A 24,754-nucleotide genomic window follows, 5' to 3' on the forward strand; every position below is an offset into this window, starting at 1 on the left:
CATCAGAGAGTATTATTATTAAATTATAATTGATGCACTAACTTTAAAGTCGTAATGCTGCAGTTGGAGCTCAGTTTATTTGTCTTATGAACTGCTTTTGGTGGTTTTATCAGTAAAAATGCATCATAACCAACTTAAAATCATGCATTTTCCATCAAACTAGCTGTCAGTTAAATACAGTGGAGTGACAAGCACAACATTCACCTGATGCAAAGAACCATTAATGCAAAACACGCCAGTAAGTACACAAAAAATGCACATTAGACTTTCTAGAGGCTAATGTGACATCTTCAAATCACTTCTGAAAAATATTACATGTACTACAATAAATGCGACAACTTCTCACATTTAATGTGCGATTAACACATTTAATTCATTAATTACCAAGTTATTCATGAGAAAATGTCAAATATTCAACTAAATTCTAAATAAATCCTTAACCTTTACCTGTAATAGTTTTACTGGGAGGAGTGCACGCATCCTTAAACTACTGTCACATCCGACTCTGACAATAGATTTTTCATGTTAAACAAGCTGTTAAATCAATACAGTGGAAAAAAACAAGTGCAATATTTACCTAAATGAAAACATGTATGCAAGAACAGTACTTAGGAATACACTGAAAATGTACGTTACTTTCCCAGAGTCCAATGTGATGTCTTCAAATCACTTATTCTGTCAAAAAAATATTCAATTTACTACATTAAAAGCAGCTAATTCTCATATTTTAATGAGTTAACAACACACTTAAAAGGCTAACTGCTCATTATTTGTTCATTTCTGCGTTAGAAAATGTCAAATATTCCACAAAACCCATCAGAATTTTAAGCAAAAAAGAAAAACTGAATTCTGACTAAATCCTTCATCTTAAGCTGTAATAGTTTCAGTGGGAGGAGTACACATCCTTAAACTAATACTTTTACATAATACTACATTAGTATCAGTGCTGCACTGATTTATAAGCTTTAATGTTGTCATTGGAGCTCAGGTCAGCAATCTTATAAACTGTTTTCAGTGTTTATCTATAAAGATGTATCACAACCGACTCTGATAATAATTTTTCATGTTAAATAAGCTGTTAAATGAATGCAGTGAGAAAAACAAGTGCAATATTTACCTAAATGCAGACACTGAGGCATACACTGAAAATGTGCATTACTTTTCCAGTGCCCAATGTGATGTCTTCAAATCACATATTCTGTCAAAAAAAATAATTCAATTTACTCCATTAAACGCAGCTAATTCTCACATTTGAATGAGTTAACCCATTTAAATGATTAACTGTTCATTATTTGTTCATTTCTGCATTACAAAATGCCAGATATTCAACAAAACCCATCAGATCCTTGTGCAAAAGACTAAACTCTCTCTAAATCCTCCTTCAGCTGTAATAACACACCTCGACAAAGCGAAACAACATTCGGCGTGTCGCTACAAGGACGTGATCTCTTCATGAAAAGGAGACAAACGATTAGCGCACATGAAAAAAGCTTTATTGTCACACCAAGCTTTGACATAAACAAAATGAGTTTCTGACTTCAAGCTTAGAATGTGTAAACTATTCAGCAATGCCACGAGGGAGAACAAGTAGTGAACTCACTGTTATATAACTTATATTATAATTTATTAAATATCTGTATTTGGCAGGATTTTACAAGGAAGCAGGAAAAAATACAGGAGAGGAGGCGTCTCTTTTTTACCTATTTTTTTTTCTTTTTAAATGTCCTGTCCGAGAGTCAGAAAGTAACACTGGGAGCGACAGTAACAAAAAAACAGATTTACAGTATCTGCTTCTAAAATGGAGTCTTGGCAGGTTTCACATTCGGCTTTCACAAACACAACGATATAGCGCTATAAGGTCGGTGTGGGATGTGCAGGAATGTAAAGTAGATAAAGAAAATAGAAGAAAAAAACAGGGGGGCGGGCAGGGTGCTGGAAAAAACCTGGGAAAGTCCTAGTGGAACGACTAGACATTCACACCGGGAGAGTTTGTACATTGTGATGCGCTTCTGTCCATCAATACATTCCTTTAATGTAAACCGAGATACAAGCGCTCTCTCAGGTTAATACTTCGCCGTGACTTCACTGCTTTATAATAACGGGTCGGATTTTTCTTCATAAATATTCATTTTTCGCGTGGAAACAAATCATACAGGACAAACACCTTTAAAGATTATATGACCATTTGGCAGCCTAGAGGTTAAGCGTTGACAAACAAAAGGCATCTGCAGAGGCCTGTAGCGTTACTGCGGCTCAGTTAGTGTCGGCCGGCACATGAATAATAATAATAATAATAATAATAATAATGCTTCAAAAGTCAGATTGAGCCATGCAGGCGAGAACACCAACCAACAACACTTAGTTTATAATAATAGCTGTGAGGTCGTGGTATATTACAGTGTTTTTTTTTAAATTGGAGGACCTCGCGGCATCACGTCATTCTTCGGTCCCTCATTGTAAAGAGAAAAAAAACAAGAAATAAACACAAATGTCTCCCAGGAATTTTTGGGGGAGGGATTTTAGGGAGAGTGGAGCATCCAAGCTGGCCCAGAGAGGTGGAAATGCCCAGACTCTCCTCGGCCGAATCCAAAACATAAAAAACAAAAAAAAAGTGCATCTCAGCAAGTGGCTGGTAGTGCTGTGCATGTACACAAAGGAGGCTGGTGACTAATGAGGGTGTGTTGGAGACGTTGGGGGGGTTACCGAGCAGAAGTTGTGGTGTTCAGACTCCTTGATTCCACAAGGTGACTGTGGAGCGTGGGCGAGTGGATGTGTGAGTCCAGGCCTGAGCTATGCAGATGCTGCTAGTCTGTGGTTTCGGAGGTGCAGACCGGACCGGTGTCTTTAATTACTAAATGATCCGCTATCTGCGTCACTGGATCTTCCACCGAGGCCACCGAGACAGATGACCGGTGCATCATAGCGTTACTACTGACTGCAGGCCAGCCAGAGGAGGGAGCACAGTCACCGTAGGAGCTACGTTTGGCAGCATTGAGCCAATATCACGCTTTCTTTCAACACTTTGAGCAGCATTTCATGTTCGATTAGATACTCTAACTTCAAAAAAATAGACTTTTTTTTCTCAAAATACCGACCGCCCTAGTAAACTTCATCCACTCTAAATATTTTACTAAGTTTGACAACAGAGGAGATTGTTGCTAGGCAAGCAGTGTTACAGTATTAGATAAAACAGGAATACTCTCAAGAGGCAACTTCATCATCATCATCAGGCGCTTTTTTTTTTTTTAATCATTCAGCAGCCAAGCGAGCGGCCCATTTGATCATCAACGCAAAATGACTAAAGATATGGGTTTAAAACTTCAACAAAGTCAGTCCACCTCTGTGCAACATTATTCAAACACTGAACCACCTCCCGATAATGGAGTATTTGATCGAAACAACAACCAAAACCAAATACGTAAGAGAGAATACATTGAAAATTCAGGCCCTAAAGTAGAAACTCAGTGCAGCCAAAGTGAAAACACAGAGCGCTAAAACAACACCGAGTCCACCTGTGATTTGCAATCAGCCGAACTGCATAAACATGACTCTAAAATGAGCTGAATTTTCTCAGTTTTGGACCAATGCACATGGAAAATAACGGCCAGAGGTACTGAGAAAATCTGATTGTGAGACTTCACAAAGATGGAAAAGTGATCCAGCAAGATCACAAATCATTGGAAACACAGCTGCAGCAGTAATCAAGAGGTATAGAAGGAGCCATAGTACAACTAATCATGGCTCCTGTGGTCGTCCTCCTGAAATGATTCCAAAGACAGTGAACTACTTTCACAATCTAGCTTTGAATAACAGACAGCAGCTGCTTCTGACATGGCACAGACCATATCAGTGGAGTGCAGACAGTGTGAAGGACAGTTCATAATGTGACTCTATGCACAGTTTCCAAGAAAAACACCCTTGCTTGCTGTCTGACACTAAACCGCAAGATAGAACTCTTCTAAAGAACATGAGAAGAAGTCTAAACAACAATGGGAGCACATTCTTTGGTCAGATAAGACCAAGGTAAACTTGTTGGGTTCAGATGGTGGCCTTCATGTTTGGTGTGAATTTGGTCAAGGCGACCACAGAGAATGCATAGTCCTGACAGCGCAGCATAAAGAAAGGTGGGACTGTGATGACATGAGGCTGCAGGAGTGTAAAAGTTTCTGTGGATATGACATTTATAGATGGGCTATGAATAATATCTGTGGATAACCAAAATACTGACTGACAAGATGACTGCAGAAGATCGGCAGAATAATATTCCAGCATGACGATGACCAAAATACAAATCACACAAGAGTTCCTAAAAAAGGAAAAAGTAAACACTATGACCTCACTAGAATCCAATGGAACACCTCTGTGGTGTTTTAAAGAGAAAGGTGCAGCAACACAAACCCTACAGCAAAAACAGTTTCAGAAATAGTCTCTAATAAATGGCACAACATCTCCAGTATCCTCCATGCTGAGGACTTTGGCTGCATTGAGTTCCTACTGTGAGGCCTGCTTCATAGGAGAAAATGGTGCTGCTCAGTTTTGAAGTATTGCAATTACAAGGTAGAACCATGACACATTTAAGTGATACTGCACAAGGGTGTACTCACTGTATGTCAGCATACTGATCAAATGTCATTGTACCAGCATTTAGTGCTCGAGAGAAAACCCTGACTGAAGCACAGTAACTCTGAGTGGACTGATACAGTTATGGAATACACTGGGGGGGAATTACTGTATCGGTGTATCTTGGATTGGATGTGATAACACAATGGAAGGGTGTGGTGTGATGTGTGTGTTGGTCTCTGAACATGTGGGAACACCACCACAGAGGTGAGCTGTGGGTGTGATGACATCATCCGCCCAGCAGCTGTGGGGATTCCCTAACAGAAAACACATTCTCTCAACTCGCTGCACTTCTGTCTGGAAACACAAGGGCTGGGTCTCTCTCTCTCTCTTCTTTTCTTTCTGTAGCTCGAGCACAGCGGCAGCAAGGTATGAGGCCTTTTGACTGACAAGTGTAGGCGGGCGCAGGAGACAGCTCACTAAATCAACACGTGTGATATATGCAGCCCGATCAGTGAGGAAAAGTGCAACAACAAAACAGAAGGTGGAAAGAAAAATAAGATACAACAGAAGTACTTGTTGGTCACAGCATGCAATGCAGAACACACGCCGCCCACATTCATGAGCTGATTTGTGTGGCGCCCTCAAGGGGCCGTGGAGTTAGCAAAGCCCTGTGTGGAACTGAAGAGAGGAGAGGGGGGCGGGGACAGAAAAGAGGAGAGGCCCTAGGTGTGCTCCAGGAGCCACTGGAAGAGGGAGATGTGGTGAGGTTCTCTGCCTGCCTGCGGTGCCTCCTCCCTGGGTTGAGGCTGGCTGTGTGTCTGGCTCTCCTCGCAGTAGCGCAGCAGAGTGTGCAGCAGCTCTCCAACCCTCCACCTCCTCTCTCGAAGCCTCTGGACCACCGCTGGGAGCTGAAAGGACGCACAGGGATCGTTCACTTCATTCATCTGAACAGGCAGCCTCCTAAAACACAGCTTATCAGCTGTAGTTAAAATTTACTGGTGTGGTTCACTGCCAGGAAAGAGATCTGGGTAAATGTTTTAACGGTTTCTCACCAGTAATGAAAGGTGTAGAGTGACAGTAAGAAATATTCCTGACTGGGAGGCCTAAATAAATCAAATAATTCTACAGAAATGACACAAGATTAAGAGGAGACCTTAAAAATGGATCACAGTTAAAGGATGCAAACAGTTTTCTTAAACTATAGTCAGCCACATTAACAAACAATAACTGATTAATTATTGAAATTAATGAAACACACTGAACGTTTTTCCAAATGCTGATCATGGCTGTAACTCACAATTGTTTCCATTGTTGATTAATGCATCACTAGGGCTGGGCGATAAATCGATTTTATCGATTAATTCGAGTTGGTACTTAATGTCGATTTGTTTTAATGAAAATCGATTTTCTCATCAGCATCCGCCACCAACGCCTTCCCGCTGGGCTCCCGTAGTTCAGAGTGCGCCCCCCTCCCCCCCGCGCTTGATACACAAACAACATGGCGGCGAGCGGTGCAGATCTAAAGGCGCGTGTCCACGAGATGCTATTTTCCCGCACGGCAACGCACCACATCTGAAAGTCGCACGGACGGCGGTCACTACCGGACTACAACATGGTCACATGACAGCACTGACCAACAGCAGGCCGCTACGTGGTCACGTGACCGAGCTTTCAGCTGGACAGTCCAGCAGATGAGTCGGATAAACACAGGGGCTCGGCCGCAAACTTTCCCTTTTATTTCAAAAAACACGTCAGCGAAAAGTATTTCTGAAAGCATTTGAAGCGAGAAATAATCTGTGCAGCAGCTAAATCTGTCCTCGTTTTAGGTCACTGACGCCTAGTTTAGAAGTTTGAGGACAGTTTCACGATGCGTGGAATCTCCGCACGCCGCATGCAATTTGCATAAAGTAGAAGTCAGTCTACTTTATGCAAATGAGCTGCAGCCCTCTCCAGGTAAACACACCGGATCACAGCTGGAAACGCACTGCAACCGGACCAGCATGCCACATGCAGCGCATTTCCAGCTGCAATCCGCTGTGTTTACCTGGAGAGGGCTGCAGCTCATTTGCATTAAGTAGACTGGACTCTGGCGTGAGGAGATTAGGTAGGGGGTAAAAAAAAAAAAATCGGATAAATCGTGAATCGGGATTTTTTGTGAAAAAATCTGAGATTTTTCTTTTAGGCCATATCGCCCAGCCCTATGCATCACGTATTTTCTCCAGTAATCATTTGGTCTTTAAAATGTCCAAAAATTGTGAAAAATGTCACTTTTGTTGTATTTCCCAAAGTTGGAGATGTCATAGAGAGAAATTGTGAAAAATGTCACTTTTGTAGTGTTTCCCAAAGTTGGAGATGTCATAGAGAAGAAAAGAAACCAGAAAATATTAATATTTAATAAGCTTCAATCAGAGAATTTAGAGTGGGGTTTTTTTGTTAAAAAAAAAAAAGTCAAACTGATTAATCAAAACTTGACTTCACTGACTTCATTTAGTTGCTATTCAACAATTAGAATGACAAAATCCTAAGCGTTAAATGCAGCAAACGAGCTGCAGTCATCCACAGTAAATAACCTGCAACATTAACATCTTCACAGGGGTTTAGTATCAGAACAGTCCTCTCAGTTGATCTACATGGTGCAGTAACTTATTCACTGTAGTTAATCCCAGCTGCTGGAAACATCTGCTCAGCTGGAAGAGACGTCTACAAATTCTGTCACAGAAACTTCATCAGTCCAGGAATCTGTCAGTATTTACTGCCACCTCTAAAACAGATTTATACTTGGAGCAAAGCGTCACCGACACACTTTAGTCTGAATGTTGTTGCAAGTATGCAATTTGAGTCTCGCTGCTCCTAAAGTAGTGTCTCTGCTAACAGACACTTGGCTCCTGACCTGTGTGAGGATTTGAAAGTCCTAGCTTAGCATTAGCATGAGCCTCAGATTACTAGCTAAACCGGACAGACTAAAGACGGCTTTCACATCTTGTTGACACGTAATGCTTGCTGCAAAATCAGCTTTGTTGCATTAGGAATTTGAAAAACAGATTAAGTAAACACCAGGCCACTGAATTAAGTAAAGAAGAAATGGTTTAAGTAGGAGTAAGAGTAATAGATAAATAGGTACAATAGTGCTCTATCTGTACTGGATAAATGGCTAAAACAGAATGAGTATGACTGCTAACTAGACCAAAACAAACTAAACATTGAGAGTTAAACTGTATGAAAACACACAGTAAGAATGTCAGCTTTCTATAATGAATGGTTCTAGCTAATATCCACTTAGAACTGACCACATTAGAACAAGTCAGATGGTGCTGATGATGATCTGACGGAGCTGTGTGACTGTAAAACATTATACAACTTGTTTAACTTAATCACTGCAGCGGCTGGTGGCTTTTTTCATCCGTTTGTCTCCACAACAAAGCTAACTCGGGTGGAAACCAGGGCACCACTTTACAGAATTGCTAACGTTTAAAACCAACATCAACAATGTCGGAAAGAATGCCTTCTTTCACTGAGGCAGCATGACGCACTTAAGGAAACTGCTGAATGGTAAATACCACAATGGGAACCTGTTTGAGAATCACCTGCTGCAGCTCTCGGTCCAGGCTAAGCTGGATGTGGGGGATGTCGGCTATGGAGGCTGCCGCCCACTGCAGCAGGCTCCTGAGCTGGAGGTCCTGCTGGGGGCCACGTCTGGGATCTCTGATGTCTAAGTTCACCACGACCAGCGCCGACCTGGGAGATGGAGTCTGAGTCTGGTCCACACAAAGCGTCCCTGCAGAAGAAAGGAATTGATTCAGGATTAAACAGGTCACATGTTGATTGTTTTACTAATTTGCTTTCTTAAACACATCTGTCAGACAAGTCAGTGACTTTAGTTAGCCTCAGAACCAGTGCATATAAAACAAATCTGCTGTGTACAAGTGATGTGGGCACAGAAAACAGCACTGAGACACCCCACTTGTTTGCAACTGCCCAAAACATGTCCATCAAGTGGACTTTTGACTGTCTCAAAGGACAGATATCAAACAGAAAATAACATAGCGGGTCTTTTATTGTATGATAGTTACCTTACTAATCTTTAAATAGTACTGAACTCATTTTTACTGCTCTCAGGAAATTAACCCTTTTAGCACCGTAATACTCATTTCCTCATTTCCACTCATTTCCTCCCTCTCCCCACACGGCACTCAGTCATTACCGTAATGCATGTAATAGCACCAGAAAGCCCCATTTCACAGCTTTCAGGGGCAGTTTGAATGATTAAAATTGCACAAAGTAGCGAGGAGTTACAGTAATTTAAAATACACATGCGCCGCGGTGTCACCGGTGATCCCTGTAGTTTTAAAAGGGTTAAAGGAAAAGGTCATGATGATGCAACAACTAGTTGACTATATGCTAAGCTAATAATGATGTGGTATATTAGCTTGCTGTAGCACAAGCTAACAAACTAGCTGACATTATGTTGAGCTAATAATGTGCTCTTAGTTTGTGGTAACACTATGAAAGCAGTTGGCTTTATGTTTAGCTAATATTGCTGTGGTATATTTGCTTGCTGTTGCACTAGCTACAAACTAGCCGTTTTTATGTTTAGCTAATAATGTTATGCTGTATTAGCTTACTGTAGCACTAGCTAACAAAATAGCTGGTTATATGTTTAGCTAATAATGTGCTATATGTTTACTGTAACACCAACTAAGAAACTGGCTGTTTTTATATTTAGCTAATAATGCTGTGCTATATTTGATAGCTGCTTCACTCGCTAACAAACTAGCTTATTTCATGTTAAACTACTAAAACTACTGTTAGCTTGCTGTAAGACTAGCTAACAAGCTGGCTTTATGTTGACTTATTGATGTTATGCTAAAATTGCTTGCTGTAGTACTTACTAACAAACAGATTTTGTGTTCCGCTAAAAATGCTAGGTTGCTACAGCACTAGCTAGCAAGCTTATATTGTTTGCTACTGTAGGCTAATTCGATTAATTTGACATTTTCATTGCATGAATTTAAACATCGATGCTAAAGTAAAATTAAAACTTTTGACCAGGGTGCATCAATTGTAAATTAATTAGCAGTATACAGTGATTTTTTAAATGTTGCAGTTAAAGTAAATAGTTATTCCTATGTGCAGGTAACCAATCAGCATTGCTCAAAGTGACTTGTAAGGTACAATTATCCTCAGAATCAGGATTTCACGTTTAGTTTCATAACAACAAAGCTGTAGACCGTGTACATTTTATGTGGATGTAGAAAAAAAATATGCATTTTAAAAGAAAATATACATTATTCTTGAGGGGGGGCTTCTTTCCCCTGATGTTGTTCCCTCTGCCCTGCTCAGCTCAGGACTCGGTTCCCACGGTTCCTCAGCAGAACAGACCCAATAAGAACCCCACCACCACCACCGCCGCCGCCCTCCTCACTGGGGGCTGCTGTAGTCTGACTGTGGAGGGAGTGGATGAATGAGTGTGGCTGAATATGGGGGTGGTAAAATCCCCTCAGACAGCCAGTCGGGAGTCTCAAGTGGTGGAAAGAGCAGGACCTCAAATCAGCAAAGGGGCCCATTATTTCCCCCCCATTTCCTGCAGCAGCTGTCCAAAAGCGTGCTGTTTGATTTGCACTTTTTTCCGCCACAATCTGCATTTTTAGCGAGTTGGAAAGCTGAAAAGAAGAAGCCGTTTCCTTACCGCTGGATTCCTCTTTGACCTCAGTCTCCTTGTCCTCTGTGTTGTCACTGTTGGATGAGAAATGCCACACAGGTTAGCGAAGACAGAGGAATATATATATACACAAATGACAATGCTTAAGCTAGCAGCATTTGGAATAAGCACAGCAGGATATGAAACACTGCAATCATAGCAATCCTGCTCAAAAGACATCTTAGACTCACTGAGGGAAATATGCCGCATACTTCCAGTCAATGTTTTTTTAGTATTCCAGTAAATTTACTTTTCTGCCTCAGTGTCTTTTGTTAGTTAAGACATAATGACGAATAGAGCACATCTTGATCAGTGTGAAAGTTGATTTTTCCCCTTCTGAAAATCTACTCGATATCCATTCTGTCAATTGTGCAAATATTTGCCGTGTGACGTGCCAACAGGTAAACAGTCATTTCTCCACTTTATAAGATTGTTAATCACAGTCTTGTTGACACAGCCCTCGGCTACAGACACTCCGACTCTGCTCGATATCATATAAAGGATATCATTTTCTCTTCAGAGGGAAAAACGTCTAACAAGGCCTTTCACATTCGCTGCTCGGGATCATGAAGCAGCGAGGACATTGTTAAAGCAGCACTGAGAAGAAAGAGGGTGTACCAGCTATAAAGTCATGCATTAAAGCACAATAGAGTCAGTTTTGCTTTATGAATCCCCTAAGGCCTGTAACGGAGGTCTCTCAAGAGCAAATTATATCTATTTAAATTCAAATTTAATTAAAAGAAACTCATAGTGACATACCGGAGCCTTGACTAGCACAACCCACATTACATGAGCAAGCCTTTGTTGTATTGTTTTGTCTCATTTTAACAAGTTTTTAATTCTTTAGAAGCAACTAAACCACAAACCTGAATCTGTGGGAAACCTGCCACCTAATGGCCAACTGCTATCAGCTGTTTGTCAGTGCAAATAAATGAAGACGTGAGAAATATGTATAGAATCCAAGTCAGACTATGTTCACTACATCAGATTAGCCCTATTTCAGCTAAAAAATGTACAGTAATTAGCCGGAAAAAAACACAAGACTCACATCATGCATCTCTGAGGCTAAACCTTATGAATCTTGAGCCATGTATTTTGCTCCGATTTAGATTTTTCTTCACTGTGGGCTCATTTTAAACTGTAATATAAAGTCCTGCACCTCTATGGAAACACAACCATGGCTAGAAGTATAAGGAAATTAAAAATATCTCCTGTACAGCATGACACAGATAGAATGCCATAGATTCTGAAAAGCGAAAGTTGAATTTCTTTGATTATTCATTTTACAAAAATCTGGAATTACCATGCTCCACATTTTTCAAAGTAAGCATATGTGTACGGTAGTTTATAAACCCCAGAATGCTCTAGATATTCAACAACTTAAATTTTTACAACCTCTATAAACTCTGCAGGTTTGACGCTATTTTGCACATCATCTCGATAAAAGATGTTTCATCATCCTGAATGGATTTTCCAACAAGTTGCTCTTCTGTATACCACTTTTGAGCCATGCTACGTTTATTTTTTGTTTTATTTTGCTCTAAATCCCCTCTCCTATCTGCTCTGTGTAAACAATGCCTGCAGTTCATCTGAAAAGCCTCCTGACTCTTCTTGGCAGCTGAGGGAATTATAGGTTTTCGGTTGTACTTGAAAGTGCAGATTTTTTTAAGCTTTTTTTTACAGGTGCAAATGTGGTTTGTTGGGGGGTAATATTTGAATGAGATGCATCAAATAAAATTATTTTAATGAAGTATCGCAATTTTAAGCTCAGATTTGGTTAATTTTGTTGAAGGAATCTGATAAAATGTGTAATTTTGTCAATATTTGTCTTTCAAACTTGTCTGCAGGTTTTGGCTTTGGAGGGTTAACTGCACTGTCCTTGATCAGAATTTGAATGCTTCTGTGAGTCAAATTCAGGCTGGGGAAAGAAGGAAAATGGAGTTCAATCAAATATTGTGCACCAGAACAATCCACTGTACATGTTTTTCTTTTCTGTCTCTGGCACTTCCAAACATTTGTCTTGCTTTTTACTCAATTCTATGCATGTATACGCTTGTTGTTTGTGGAAAAAAATGAATCAAAAGTTGTTTTAAACCTCTGCACATGTTAATTTATACTGTGACATGACATACATTTTGTTTATGGATCAAATAACCACGCACAAATGACTTTTGTTCAGGTTACATTACGGCAAAAACATTAAATCTAGTACACTCAAAGATTTTGAGCATTTGCAGTGATAGATGAAGCAGTAGAAAAGTTATAGTTTAATAAGGTTTTCAACATATTTTATATAATTTAATTGTGTTGTACTTTTTTGAGTTTGACACAAAAGAAAAAGTAACAGCTGACATCTGCTTTTCATCAAATGATCTTACACAGATGTAGATTTGGGATTATTTACTCCGTTAATGTACAGTTACAGTCTGCCATTGACAGTAAATGTTGAAACAAAAGCACATAATAGTAGTTTAGCATGTTTTGGCCTTTCTCCAGGCTGCAGCAGTTCTTCTCGTTCTAGTTGATGTTAGGTGAGTACCAACATGCACAAACATGCTTGAAATATTCAATACAGTGAATATTTTGTCATCTCATTTTTTGTGTCTGTCAGTACTGATCATGCAGGTGTAAAGTGCAGATGGGCTTGGAATGTACTGTGTTGATGAAAAACAAACCTAGAAATCTTAGAAGTTGTCAAAATGACAACAAAAGGCTAGGGAGCTTTTTGCATTTTAAAGGGGGCCGCAGAGCTTAAATGATACTGGGCTGACTGTGCTACTATGAGCTGAAACAAGTGTTAATGCTGCTGTACGTCTCTGTGAGCTAGTGTTTTTTTTTTTTTTTTTTTTTAAAACAAATGAGGGCTTTAAGCTCTTCAACAGAATAAACATACAGAGCTTAAGAACCTCCAGAATATAACAAAACTAGAAATTATCCTATTAGGCAACCAAACTACATGTACGTTATACAGAACCTCAGCAACACATCGCATGCGGATGTCTACAAGCATATGCCATGTCAAGTCTATTTATATTTAGAGGTTAACTGTGGCCATGCATGGGTCTGGTGGTTCCTAGTATGGGACAAACTATAAATCAAAATGCCATTGTACAATGTTGGAAATCATTTTCATATGATGAGGAAATACTCTGGCTCCAGAGAGTTTTCCACTGGTGGATCCGTCACACGCTTCCTTCTTTACTCCCTGTTGGTTTCTTAGCTCACTCTTTGTGTCATTCCAGGTCAGGCCACAGGTCTTAGCTTTGGCTACACTGAGCATGTCATGCATGTGGACCATTTGAAAATATGATGTGTTGTGGAATGGGCTTACAAACTGGCTAACTGCAGCGCACAAACATGACGGTGACCTTTGGGATAGTTGTGTCTTGAGTTTTTGTTCCAGTCTTTGGTGGTGGTCTTGTGCCTGTGTTCCTTGCAGTGAATCATTTCTGATCCTTTTTTGTGTCAGTGAACAGGTTTGTTCAGGATCCTGACCAGTATTAGTTCCTGTGCATTCTACACAAAACTAAGCCTGATGCTTTGTCCAAGTCCGCTGTCATGCAGGTGTTGTAAATCTGAATAGGCGTCTTAATAAATGCAGTTGACAACTGATTGACTTAACATATGTTTTGGCATTAGTCCTGTACTCATATTGCGGTTTTATGCCATGGACATACGGTATGGGCCGCAAAGATGGTAGTTTCATTTGGCACTAGAATCTAGGGATGCTATCTTAGTTGACCCAAGCATAGTTTGACACACAGATTCTGGCCAGAAGTCATTAAATATAACAAAAGACTTTGTCATGGTGCCCCTTTTCTAGTTAAACCCCAACAATGCTTTCTGTTTGCCAGCATGGAACTGTTTGCCACCTATGGTCACTCCAGTAAACAGACACAACCAGGCACTATTGGTAATCAACAATACCTTAAGGGTGTATTATCTATGAAAATGTTGTTGTGACTCACTGGATGTAGGATCAGTCACTCATTTCAGTCATGTGTCTCCTTTCCTTCTGATATCTGTCATTGTTTTCAAAATCCTTTTCACTACCACTAACAACACCTTCTGAGCAGCAACCGACCATACTGAAACTATCACGTTTTGCAAAGGATTTGGCTCACGCAGTAAGGCTGCTCTGCTAGCTTTTTTGCAGTAGATGAGCCATTTTAATGACAGTGCTCATCATCCTGAAGTCATTAAGGGACATAGAAGTCTTTGTCATGGTGCCCCTTTGATGGCTAAACTCTCACAAGGCTCTCCTCTTGTCAACATGGAACTGTCCGTCTCTAGTTACTATCAAATACCAAGAGGAACGAGGTATTACAGCTAATCTACAATATTTGAAGTGTGTAATATTCAGGAAAATGGTACAGGTAGATACTAAATATAGAATAGCTTGTATTGGATCATGGTTTGTAATTTTCTGTATACCGGTGGTTTCATTTAAATAAAAAAATTTTTGGTCCATTCCTGTGTAAAAGAGCAACGTACACCACATGCAAGAAACAGATAACCAGTCTATTTTGGCAGCGTGGATCTTTGCGATTTACACACACTAGTTTGGACAGCAGTGCATTTTTAAAGGAAGAAGTCATGTGTCTGTGGTTATAAAAGGCTCTCGCAACATATGATATAATGTCCACTGGACTTCATTCACTTTAAAGATTAGTTGATTGCGGACTGAAAACACTGCCAACTATCACCATTTTGTTTCCAAATGGGCAGCCTGTAAGTAATGTTAAATTTGATGCTTGTATGACAGTTTTAATGATTTTTTTAGCTATCTGAAGTATTGCAGCAGCCGCTCGGCCCGCATGTTACGTGCTCAGTGTAGTTTCGAAAAGTTAGCCATGTTAACTAGTTTCTAACCCACCTGTCAGAGGGGGAGAATGACATGCGCTCCTCACCCGCCTCCCCCTCCAGGCCCAGACTGCTCCAGCTGCTGCTGTTCCCATTGCTGCTGGAGAGAGAAGGCAGTCAACATACCAACACGTGAGAGCTGCCAAAACACAGCAACAAGATCAGGATATAATAAGCAGTTTCATTTGCTATAATGACCATATCCATCACGTACTGTCAATAAACAATACTGAAGCTGATCACCATTTCTGGCATTTGGAATAATCCTTTAAATGTCAGGTGAGGTTCTAAAACAGAGGAGAATTCTCCGAATGATGCGCATTTTTCCACCAAATCATCTGTAATGTTGATCGAGATCATTTGTTGCTAAAGGCCTGAGATGTGAGATCATTACATTCTTGTCCTAACATAATCTCATTAATCCTGTGGCTTCCACCAGGACAACCAGCTGGCAACAGATGCACAACACCACACAGAACACTCTCGCTGTAATTAGTCAATCATTAGCCTACTGGCTGGAACCTGCATACTGTGGCATGCAACAATGTCAGGGAAACATTTCTGATATCTAAAAATACCTCCATTAATCTGCATTACCTCAGTCACAGCATTCTGCGGTCTGAGTGCTGAGAGCTGCTTCATTTAGTCAATCATCACCCTCCGTGTCTTAATAAACCCACAAAGGTGATTTTTTTTCCTTTCGCTTTTTCATCTGCAGGGCGGAAATGATTGCAGTGGGCTTTTGAAGAGAGTGTAATGAATTACACATGGTGGACTTTGTTCCTTCAGAAACATCGCCTGAAGTGAGGAGAGTACTCAAAGACACACCTTTAGAAAATATTATGATACACACATTGACTTGGCCCCGATGGCCAAAATAACTAGCTGCTAACACAGTGTGTTCTTTGGGTCTCTCGGGAAGGAATCTCAACTGTTGTCAGTTTTGCTTCCATAGAGATAGAAACCTTTGCCAGAAATGTCAACAGCCTCATTCCCAGAGGCATCGTGAGACCCTGTCAGAGGTGATACCCGTCCAAGAGGCCAGTTCTGTCACAACTACTACTAAAACCTTGGCAGCGGAGACGGCAACATAAAATATTTAACAACATATCCTTCAGAGCTCATGTATAATGCAACATTCACACAAATCAGAGAAAATTGCATTTTGGCAGGGAAGTCTAAATGAGGTTCCCAAAACACACAGTGTGCCCTGTGCTGAACTTCTGCAACCACAAGAGACTCCTTCTAAAACGGGTCCAACACTAGCAATAGAAGACAGTGTTCTGGGTTTGAAGAGATGAACAGCACAAATCGAAACAGCATGGCCAAAGTGATAACTTCATTCTGCAAGTCTTGTGTTCATAACTACACAAATAAAGTCTACTTCCTCTGTCTGAAGGATGAAAAACAGACAATTCAACAGTTCAGATACTTGGATATCACTTTGTAAATTAACCCTCTGAACCCCAAACAGTTTTTGGGCGTTTTTTGGTCCTGTTCCATTTTTCCTCACTGGGAAAGTGGTTCATTTCAAACATAAAGTCTTGCACCTCTATAGAAACAGCACAACCATGGCTAGACGCAGAAAGAACTCAGTCATGTATTCTGTGCAGTATGACACAGTTATAGTGGCAAATATCATTCAAAAACTGAACGAAAATTTAATTTTTTTGTCCGATGTCCAATAAATTTCCACGTGCCCACAGGTGTCACCAATTCTGCAAAAGTGATGCCTCTAAATACTGCAGACGTTTAAAAAAAAAAAAAAAACAAAAAAAAAAACTCTACAAATGTTTTCATACTACTCTGCACATCAACACTGGGAAGATGTTTCACCATACTGAATGTATCTTTCAACAGCTTGCTTGCTATTCTCAGTCATGGCTTCACAGTTGTGCTGAGGTTATGATTTTGTTTTGTTGATTTTTGGTACGGCTGCACAGTGGTGTAGTGGTTAGCACTTTCGCCTTGCAGCAAGAAGGTCCCTGGTTCGCGTCCCGGCTTTCCCGGGATCTTTCTGCATGGAGTTTGCATGTTCTCCCTGTGCATACGTGGGTTCTCTCCGGGTACTCCGGCTTCCTCCCACAGTCCAAAAATATGCTGAGGTTAATTGATTATTCTAAATTGCCCGTAGGTGTGAATGTGAGAGTGATTGTTTGTCTATATATGTAGCCCTGCGACAGACTGGTGACCTGTCTAGGGTGTCCCCTGCCTTCGCCTGAGTCAGCTGGGATAGACTCCAGCCCCCCCCGCGACCCTAGTGAGGATTAAGCGGTGTATAGATAATGGATGGATGGATGGATTTTTGGTACAGTTTAAAATGAGACAGGTTGAACAAAATGACTGTTGAAATATCCCAATTTTACTTGTGGATTTGGTTCATTTTAGCAACGGACCTGCATGTCACACATGATTATTTTTTTCTGTTTCTACAGTTTCTGGCTTTGATAAATGGCAATTTGTATAAGAAAACATGCCTTTCAAACCAACAGCCGGGTTTCGGGGTTCAGAGTGTTAACAGATCGTCCACTTTAAAATAGAAGACCAACTACAGATAGATATCCTGTTGGAAAAGCCAATCGTGTGTCCTGTGAGACAGCAACAGCAGCTGTCATCATATCCACAAAAATACTGCAGCATATTTTCTGGGAAACCCTAAGAAAACAAAACACTATACCCAGCTCACAGCAGCAATTTCTAAACTCTTAGTCCTGGTAGAAAACTCAAAAACTGCTCCTGAAATATCTGCAAATATGTTTTCTTGTCTGCACTCCTGTGTCAGATTACATTATAGACGGCAGGGAAACAGCGGGGAAGCTAAAAGTGAAATTAATCAAAAAGACAGCTAAACACTGAAACAAATTCAAAAAATTTTACTTTATGTCTGTTAAAAAAAGCTTCCCTCAGACCAGAACATCACTAACTGATAGCCATCTCATAAATAATTTGCTGCTGTGCATGCAACAAGTTAATTTAATTCATTATCATATTACCACAATTGTCTAGAAGTGTCCTAGTGGATGTTTAACAACATTAGTCAGATTAATATTAATATATCTCTGTAAGAGATCAGCTCAGGGGGTTAAGTGGGGTTAAGTGCCTTTGCAAATGTGCATTTATTCATTTTTGTCTACATTATAATGTAGTGTGGCGTATATGTAAATGCTTGTGGTTGTATACCTGTCACTGAGGTGGAGGAAGCTGCTGTTGTCATCTAGATGCTCATCTTCAAAACTCAGGTTGGACCAGCTGCCCAGACTGTCGTCTCCGACGCTCAGCTGCTGGGAGACGGTGGACTCGGTGGCTTCTCTACCCGGGGAACTAAACACAAAAGGAGATGGAAGGGGACAAGAAGGAGACAGAGTCAAAAAACATGCAAATATTTACACCTGTAAAGTCATGAAGAAGTAAAATGGTAAAGTTGGTCAAGAAGTGAAACAAAGCTAAAACCAAACTTATTTAAACAAAGCTGCTTAACCGTCTGAACCCCAAGACTAGCTGGTGGGTTTGAAAGGCATGTTTTCTTTGAATAAAATTCCAAAAATCACAACATTTATCAGAGACAGGAATGGTAAACACAGAAATTATTGGATTTTCAACTTTCTCTCCATCCTCTTCTTTCCAACTGCTCATCCGATATGTGCCATTTCTTGGAAAACTTAACCAAATCTCACTTTAAAAACCCAGTAATTCACTAGTCACTTCAACAAACCATCCATTATCTATACACCGCTTAATCCTCACTAGGGTCGCTGGAGTCTATCCCAGCTGACTCAGGTGAAGGCAGGGGACACCCTAGACAGGTCACCAGTCTGTCACAGGGCTACATACAGAGACAAACAAGCACTCTCACATTCACACCTACGGGCAATTTAGAATGATCAATTAACCTCAGCATATTTTTGGACTGTGGGAGGAAGCCGGAGTACCCGGAGAAAACCCACGCATGCACAGGGAGAACATGCAAACTCCATGCAGAAAGATCCCGGGAAAGCCGGGACGCGAACCAGGGATCTTCTTGCTGCAAGGCGAAAGTGCTAACCACTACGCCACTGTGCAGCCCACTTCAACAAACCATTTTAACAAAACGATTTTTGTAAAAGACTAAAAATTCTGTGCTCCTAAGTGCAATCGTGAAGCCATTAGTGACTGCAGGCTGTGCTTCCACAGAGCAGAGAGGAGTATGGAAATAAATGTGAGTAGTGAAATACGTACAGCTTTTAGAGCCACAATTCTTTTCTAGTGTTGGTAAAAATGGTGTACAGGTTGATTACAGGCTTTAAAATTTTTGGTAAAATATATAATAAACATAATTCCACTTAGTTTTTTACGATTTATGGCATTTTCAACATTCCTGTGTTCTCTCTACCTCTAGCCATGGCTGAGCTGTTTCTACAGAGGTGGACTTTAGATTGCAGTGAAATGTGAATGCTGGTGTTCGTACCTGACAGCAGCCTGGCAGATGTTGGACAGCGCTGACGTCATGATCTCAGCAGTCAGACTCTCAGCGTAGCTGGTGCCGTCATGGCCGATGCCGCTGTCGGCATTAAGGCTGGTGTTACTCAGCTCTCGTTTTGCTGTCTCCATCGCCATGGTTACCATCTCCTCTGCGAACGCTGCCCTGTGGTCCAGGTCGATGTGGATCTTAGGAATCTCCAGACCAGAGAGCCGCTCAGCCCTCGTCTGACACTCGGCGCCCCTTTTACTCCTCTGTAACACTGGGTGGTAGTGGTGCCGGCTCAGCTTGGTGTAGAAAGGACACTCCTGCACCTGACAATACCGGCACGTCCTCTCCCCGAGCGCCCGCACCAGCCCATGGCCATCAGACAGCCTCTGGGCATGGTAGTGTTTGTCGTGGCCTTGGGTTCTCTGGTGATCGAGGGGTGAATGTCCAACCGACGCCAAGCTCATCTTCAGCGTGTCATCCACTATCTTCCTGGCGTAATGTTCGATGACCTGCATCACCCTGCTGCTGTAGCCGCCGTCGTACAGGTTTCCTGTGCTGTGGTAGTGTCTGCTCTTACCCTCCTTGGACAACAGGGGGCAGGAGAAAGAGTTTCTGATGAGATTCTCCGTCATGTCTTCGAGTTTGGACTTCTTGTAAAGACAGGAGTCGGTGAGAGACTTTGGCAGTCGCGCAGAGGAAAGATGCAGCTTGCGTGTAACGTGGCAGGTGATGTTGTAAGCTAAAGATTCAGCAAAATTGACCAGATCCATGTACTCCCTCCTATTCTGCTCCTCAGAGTCCCTGCAGCAGCATTGAGCCTCCTCGGGTGGCTCTGCTCTGTCTCTGGGGGTTGAGGCCTCATTAACAGAAGTTTTCCACTCATCTGGCAGTGACTTAGAGGATTGGAGGCGAGTGCTGGAGGATCTTTGCTTGATCTTACGACTGGCATGAGCCAAGCCGAGTCTTATAGAGCGATACGCTAAACGGCTCGCATACTGGTCCAGGACTAACTCCCTGCTGCCTCCTTCCTTTTTCAGCACCCTGATGAGGTAGCCGGCATATTCATCAGTCACGCTCTCACAGCTGGGGTACTCAGAGGACAGACCGGAGCTGGAGCTGCATATCGAAGTGGAGGGCGGAGACCGGGACACTGATGCGATCAGGTCACTGGACCACTGCTCGGCCAGCCTCCCTAACCTCCAGTCTTTGCTCTGGTCTGTACTGGGCTGAGACTGGTGTCGGTGGTGGTGATGCAAACATTCAGAGCTGGTTCTCTCCAGGCTTCTCCTCCTGAGAGCTCTGTGGTACGGACACTGCTGCCCAGAACTCACCATCCTCTTCACATCATTAATCACCTCTCCGGCCACCTCCCCGGCGTACACCCACAAAGTGTTCAGGGTCTGCTCTGAGAACTGAGCCACGCTGTCCCTTCGCCTCTCGCCGCCTTTCTTCACCTCCTCTTCCTCCTCCGCCACTCCCAGAGTGTCCATCTCAGTTGCCATGGAGACTATGTGGCATGCCAGCCGCTCAGCGTAATGGAGAGCTTCTTTGTTGGACACTCTGCGAGAGGACACCTGCCGACCGCTGCCGGTCTCGACACATCTGGTAGTGCCACCAACACCGACATCCTCTGCTCCTTCTTCCTCTTCTTCATCTTCATTGCCATCTGCCTCCTCAGAAAGAGACCTCATCAGTTTCAGCATAAACTCCGCCTTGTCCGCCTCTGGGATGGTGTCTTTGGGCCCAGGGCCAGGCTCAGGCTGATAGTAAGGAGTTGGAGGTGGCGTCGCAGGAGAAAACTCTTTCGCCAGCTTGCTTTTCAGCTTCTTGGAGAACTGTTTTATCTGCTTCTCCTTGGACACCTCGTTGGGCTGCTGAGGGGTGGACGGAGGCGTGCCAGGAGTCCCGCCAGATTTTTGGCCGGGGCTTGGAGCCAACTCATCCACAGGAGCGGATATCCTCCTCTGTCCACCCATCTCTGTACCCGGCACATCCAGAGTATGCATCACCGCAGGATATATTTCAGCCACACCTCTGATCCTGCCATCACAGTGGACTCTCCCCTGGCCTGCAGAGCCTGTCTGGAAGGAAACCGGAGGAAGCTCTGCTGCTTGCTCAACAGATCCGCCCTGCCGAATGCACCCAGAATCTCTGCCATCATATCTGAAACTCTCCCTACCAGCTCCCTGTTTGGAAGGGGAAGCTGGAGTCTCCAGCTTTGATGAAGAGTCCCTTCGACTTCCAATTGTCTTTGTGAGGAAATCAGCACAGTCACCAAAACTCTTCTTCATCTTAGAGGCAGTTATCAGCTCACATGCCTCAGTTACAATCATATCCACCATGTTGCCGGAGAAGTTTTGGAAAGGAGACTTTCCTTGGGAGGGATCACCTACATTTGTAGAGGTCTGGGTTCCATGACTGTAAAGGTGAGATGGTACAGATGCGGTGGTGTCACAGGATGATACAGCTACTCGTTTGGGGCTGGACTGTGGGGTATTTGACAAGCTAGACTTTTGCTCAGAGGTCTCCTCTGAATCCTGGAGGTGGGAGAGAGCTTGGCCTGCCTGGGGAACGGGGATACAGCTGGCCATGCCGGATACAGTGAAAAGGGCTTTCTTGACAGTGCAGCTAGCGTCCTCTCCTGAGGTTCCAGGCAGAGCTGCAGTGCAGCTGGAACTTAAAACCTGCTGGTTAGCAAAAGTACTGCAGGTACGAGTGCTGGTGTTCTCTGCACTGACGTAACAGATGTTGTCCAGGGAGACACTGATAGCCGCTTGGCTTGTGAAGGCAACATCAGCCTGAGAGAGCTCAATGAATGCTTCCTGGATTACTGACTCAGATAAATCTGAAGCGTAGGAAGAAACCACCTCCTCCTCTTCTTCTTCTTCTTCTTGTGCGTGGCCAAAAGACCAATCACTGGGTGTGAGAGGAGTTGAAGGGTGGGAGAACTGACATACTTCCATTATGCCTTCAAACACCAGCTCTTCAGCCAGATCAGCAGCAAAACGTGTCACTGTGTTGTGGAAAATCTGCTTCTTCACAGTCAGGAACTCCTTCAGAGCCCCGGACACGGCCTCTCCAACCAGGAATCCAGCTAATCCATTGATCGCTCGTTCCTTTAAGACGTAAGCATGTCGCATGCCAATCTCATGGAAGGCCATTTGAAACACTGAGGAGGTCAGCCTGGCAGCGAGGTGACACAAGGTGGTAGTACAGGTGGATACGCCTTTTTGGAGGTCTCGCAGGGCGCTGCCCAAGCTCATCTCCACCAGGTCGGTGGCAAACCTCTGAATGCCGTCCTTCAGAGACTGGGACTTCTTCTGCAGCTTGGCCACTGTTACAGTCTCCTGTATGTCTGAGAGCTTCATCAGGTAGCCTGAAGGGTTTGTAAATTCCTTGTGGCAGACACAGCTGAGGTTCTTGTTGTTGCTGATGTCGACAGCAGACTGATATCCACAGACAGAGCCCAGAATTTCTCTGGACAGACTACTGGCAAAGTCTGAGTAGGTCTTATACAGAGAGCAGAGATCCTGTGGTTTACGGAGCTCAGAGCTGTCCCGACCATCTTCTTCCATCTTCCAGAAGTATTCTAGAGGTCCGTTAGAGTCCACCAAAGGACTAAAAGCTGAGGAGCTGACAGGACTGAAGAGTGGACCGCCGTTCTCATCAGAGGGGGTCTGCACTGGTCGAGGGGAGTCAGGCACGTCCGAATGAAGTGAGTAAGGAGAGCCTGGTTTCAGAGGAGTGGGTTTTTTCACATTGGCAGGGAGAGTGGGCTGGTCGAAGCGGTGAGGATTCATTCCCTTGGTTGAGCAGCCTCTGGAAACATATTTGGATGCTGCCCCGTTGGTTCCAGACTCAACAGACTTTTTGTGTACACCTGGGGCACTGATCGCGTCCAGAGGCAGTGTGAGAGTGCAGCTCTCTGAGCTCAGCTCCTCCAGGTCGTCAAACTGGTCAAAGCTGTCAAAGAACTCGCTGACTTCAGAGTCTGAGTCTTCAACTCGCTCTCTAGGCCCACCTGGCACCTGTGGGATGTCCAGCTTGGCCAGCAGGCTCTTCTGGTAGCCCACTTCGTCCAGGAAAATGATGGGGCTGGGGCTGGAACAGTCTGACTCCTCCGATTCACTGACATGAATCAGCGGTGAGGGGACACGAGCTCCAGGACTGCAATAAGTCCACTGAGACTCCACACCTGATGACCTCTGCACTGTGACCGACACATCTGGACCTGACCTGTGTTTGCCTGAACTCTTCTTGGAGGATGAGCTGATAATAACGCGGGAGCCTGATAGTTCCTTTCTTCTCTTGTGGGCTGGGACTGTCTGTGATGCCACATCACGCTTTTTAAAATGGCAATATGGAGCTGCAGCTGTGGAGATGAAGGAGACAGAGGACAGAACTCGTCATTTACAGCATGTACTAGGAAAGAATGGAAGACAAACATGACAAAAGTTCCCCACAAAGAAACAGAGTGAAAACAAAAGCTGCAAAAACAATGACTGTCCCAGTTACTCATGGAAGAATCTGTGCGCTATCAGTGTTTTTGTACTTGGAATAACCTTGTGCAATATCATTACACAAGGTTATTTTATTTGCCACATTCAGAGGAATCTGCAATACCTGGTTTTCCTGCGTGTAGAAGAATATCTACAATATCAACAGTCCTCATGCTTTATTACTTTTTATTTTTTTACTGATGCCGCTATGTTTTTTGCACCATCCCCTTTGCTGCTGGAACACTGCACATTTCCCTGCTGTGGGACCAATAAAGAATTACCTAACTGTACTACGCATTAATTGAATTGGTTAGTATTAGACAACAGTCCAAAGAGTATCCTTTCATCTAAAATCCATGAACTTTACATGCAACAGCTCTCCTCTTTGCACCATGATGAAGATTCTCTAGGTGGATTTCCACTGATGGAACTCTGCAGGCGTGAGGTGGCACAGACCTCCTTTTTCACTCCTTTTTGCTTCCATTGCAGTATTGGATCTGACAGTTTCTACCACAACATTAAACACGAATGCACCAAAACATCAACAAACAGTTACTACCGGATATAACTTTATATCTATGAGCATGTGGAATGCATCGCCCCTCTCTGTGCGGTCTGCGAATAGCCTCCATTCTTAAAACTCGTCTTAAGACCCACTTGTTCACCCTGGCCTTTGGCTGAGCA

The 24,754-nt window shown here is 42.9% G+C and overlaps 1 protein-coding gene across 3 annotated transcripts in view; it reads right to left on the reverse strand.

The window, feature by feature from the left end:
- Positions 1–1,471: 1,471 nt before the first annotated feature.
- The window catches only part of akap11 (A kinase (PRKA) anchor protein 11), a 36,698-nt gene continuing 13,415 nt past the window's right edge, over positions 1,472–24,754 (reverse strand). For 2 of the 3 annotated variants that reach the window (XM_023269775.3, XM_023269777.3), the window contains 6 exons: positions 19,569–23,943; positions 18,305–18,445; positions 15,138–15,224; positions 10,250–10,296; positions 8,148–8,338; positions 1,472–5,471 (listed from right to left, as the gene is read on the reverse strand). In XM_023269775.3, coding sequence (XP_023125543.1) covers positions 5,286–5,471; positions 8,148–8,338; positions 10,250–10,296; positions 15,138–15,224; positions 18,305–18,445; positions 19,569–23,943 — 5,027 coding nt within the window. In that variant the 3' untranslated portion in view covers positions 1,472–5,285. The remainder of the gene's footprint in view (positions 5,472–8,147; positions 8,339–10,249; positions 10,297–15,137; positions 15,225–18,304; positions 18,446–19,568; positions 23,944–24,754) is intronic. The other variant, XM_023269778.3, reaches the window with a different exon arrangement.

This window comes from Amphiprion ocellaris, chromosome 11 (assembly GCF_022539595.1).
Source record: "Amphiprion ocellaris isolate individual 3 ecotype Okinawa chromosome 11, ASM2253959v1, whole genome shotgun sequence".
NCBI lineage: Eukaryota > Metazoa > Chordata > Actinopteri > Pomacentridae > Amphiprion > Amphiprion ocellaris.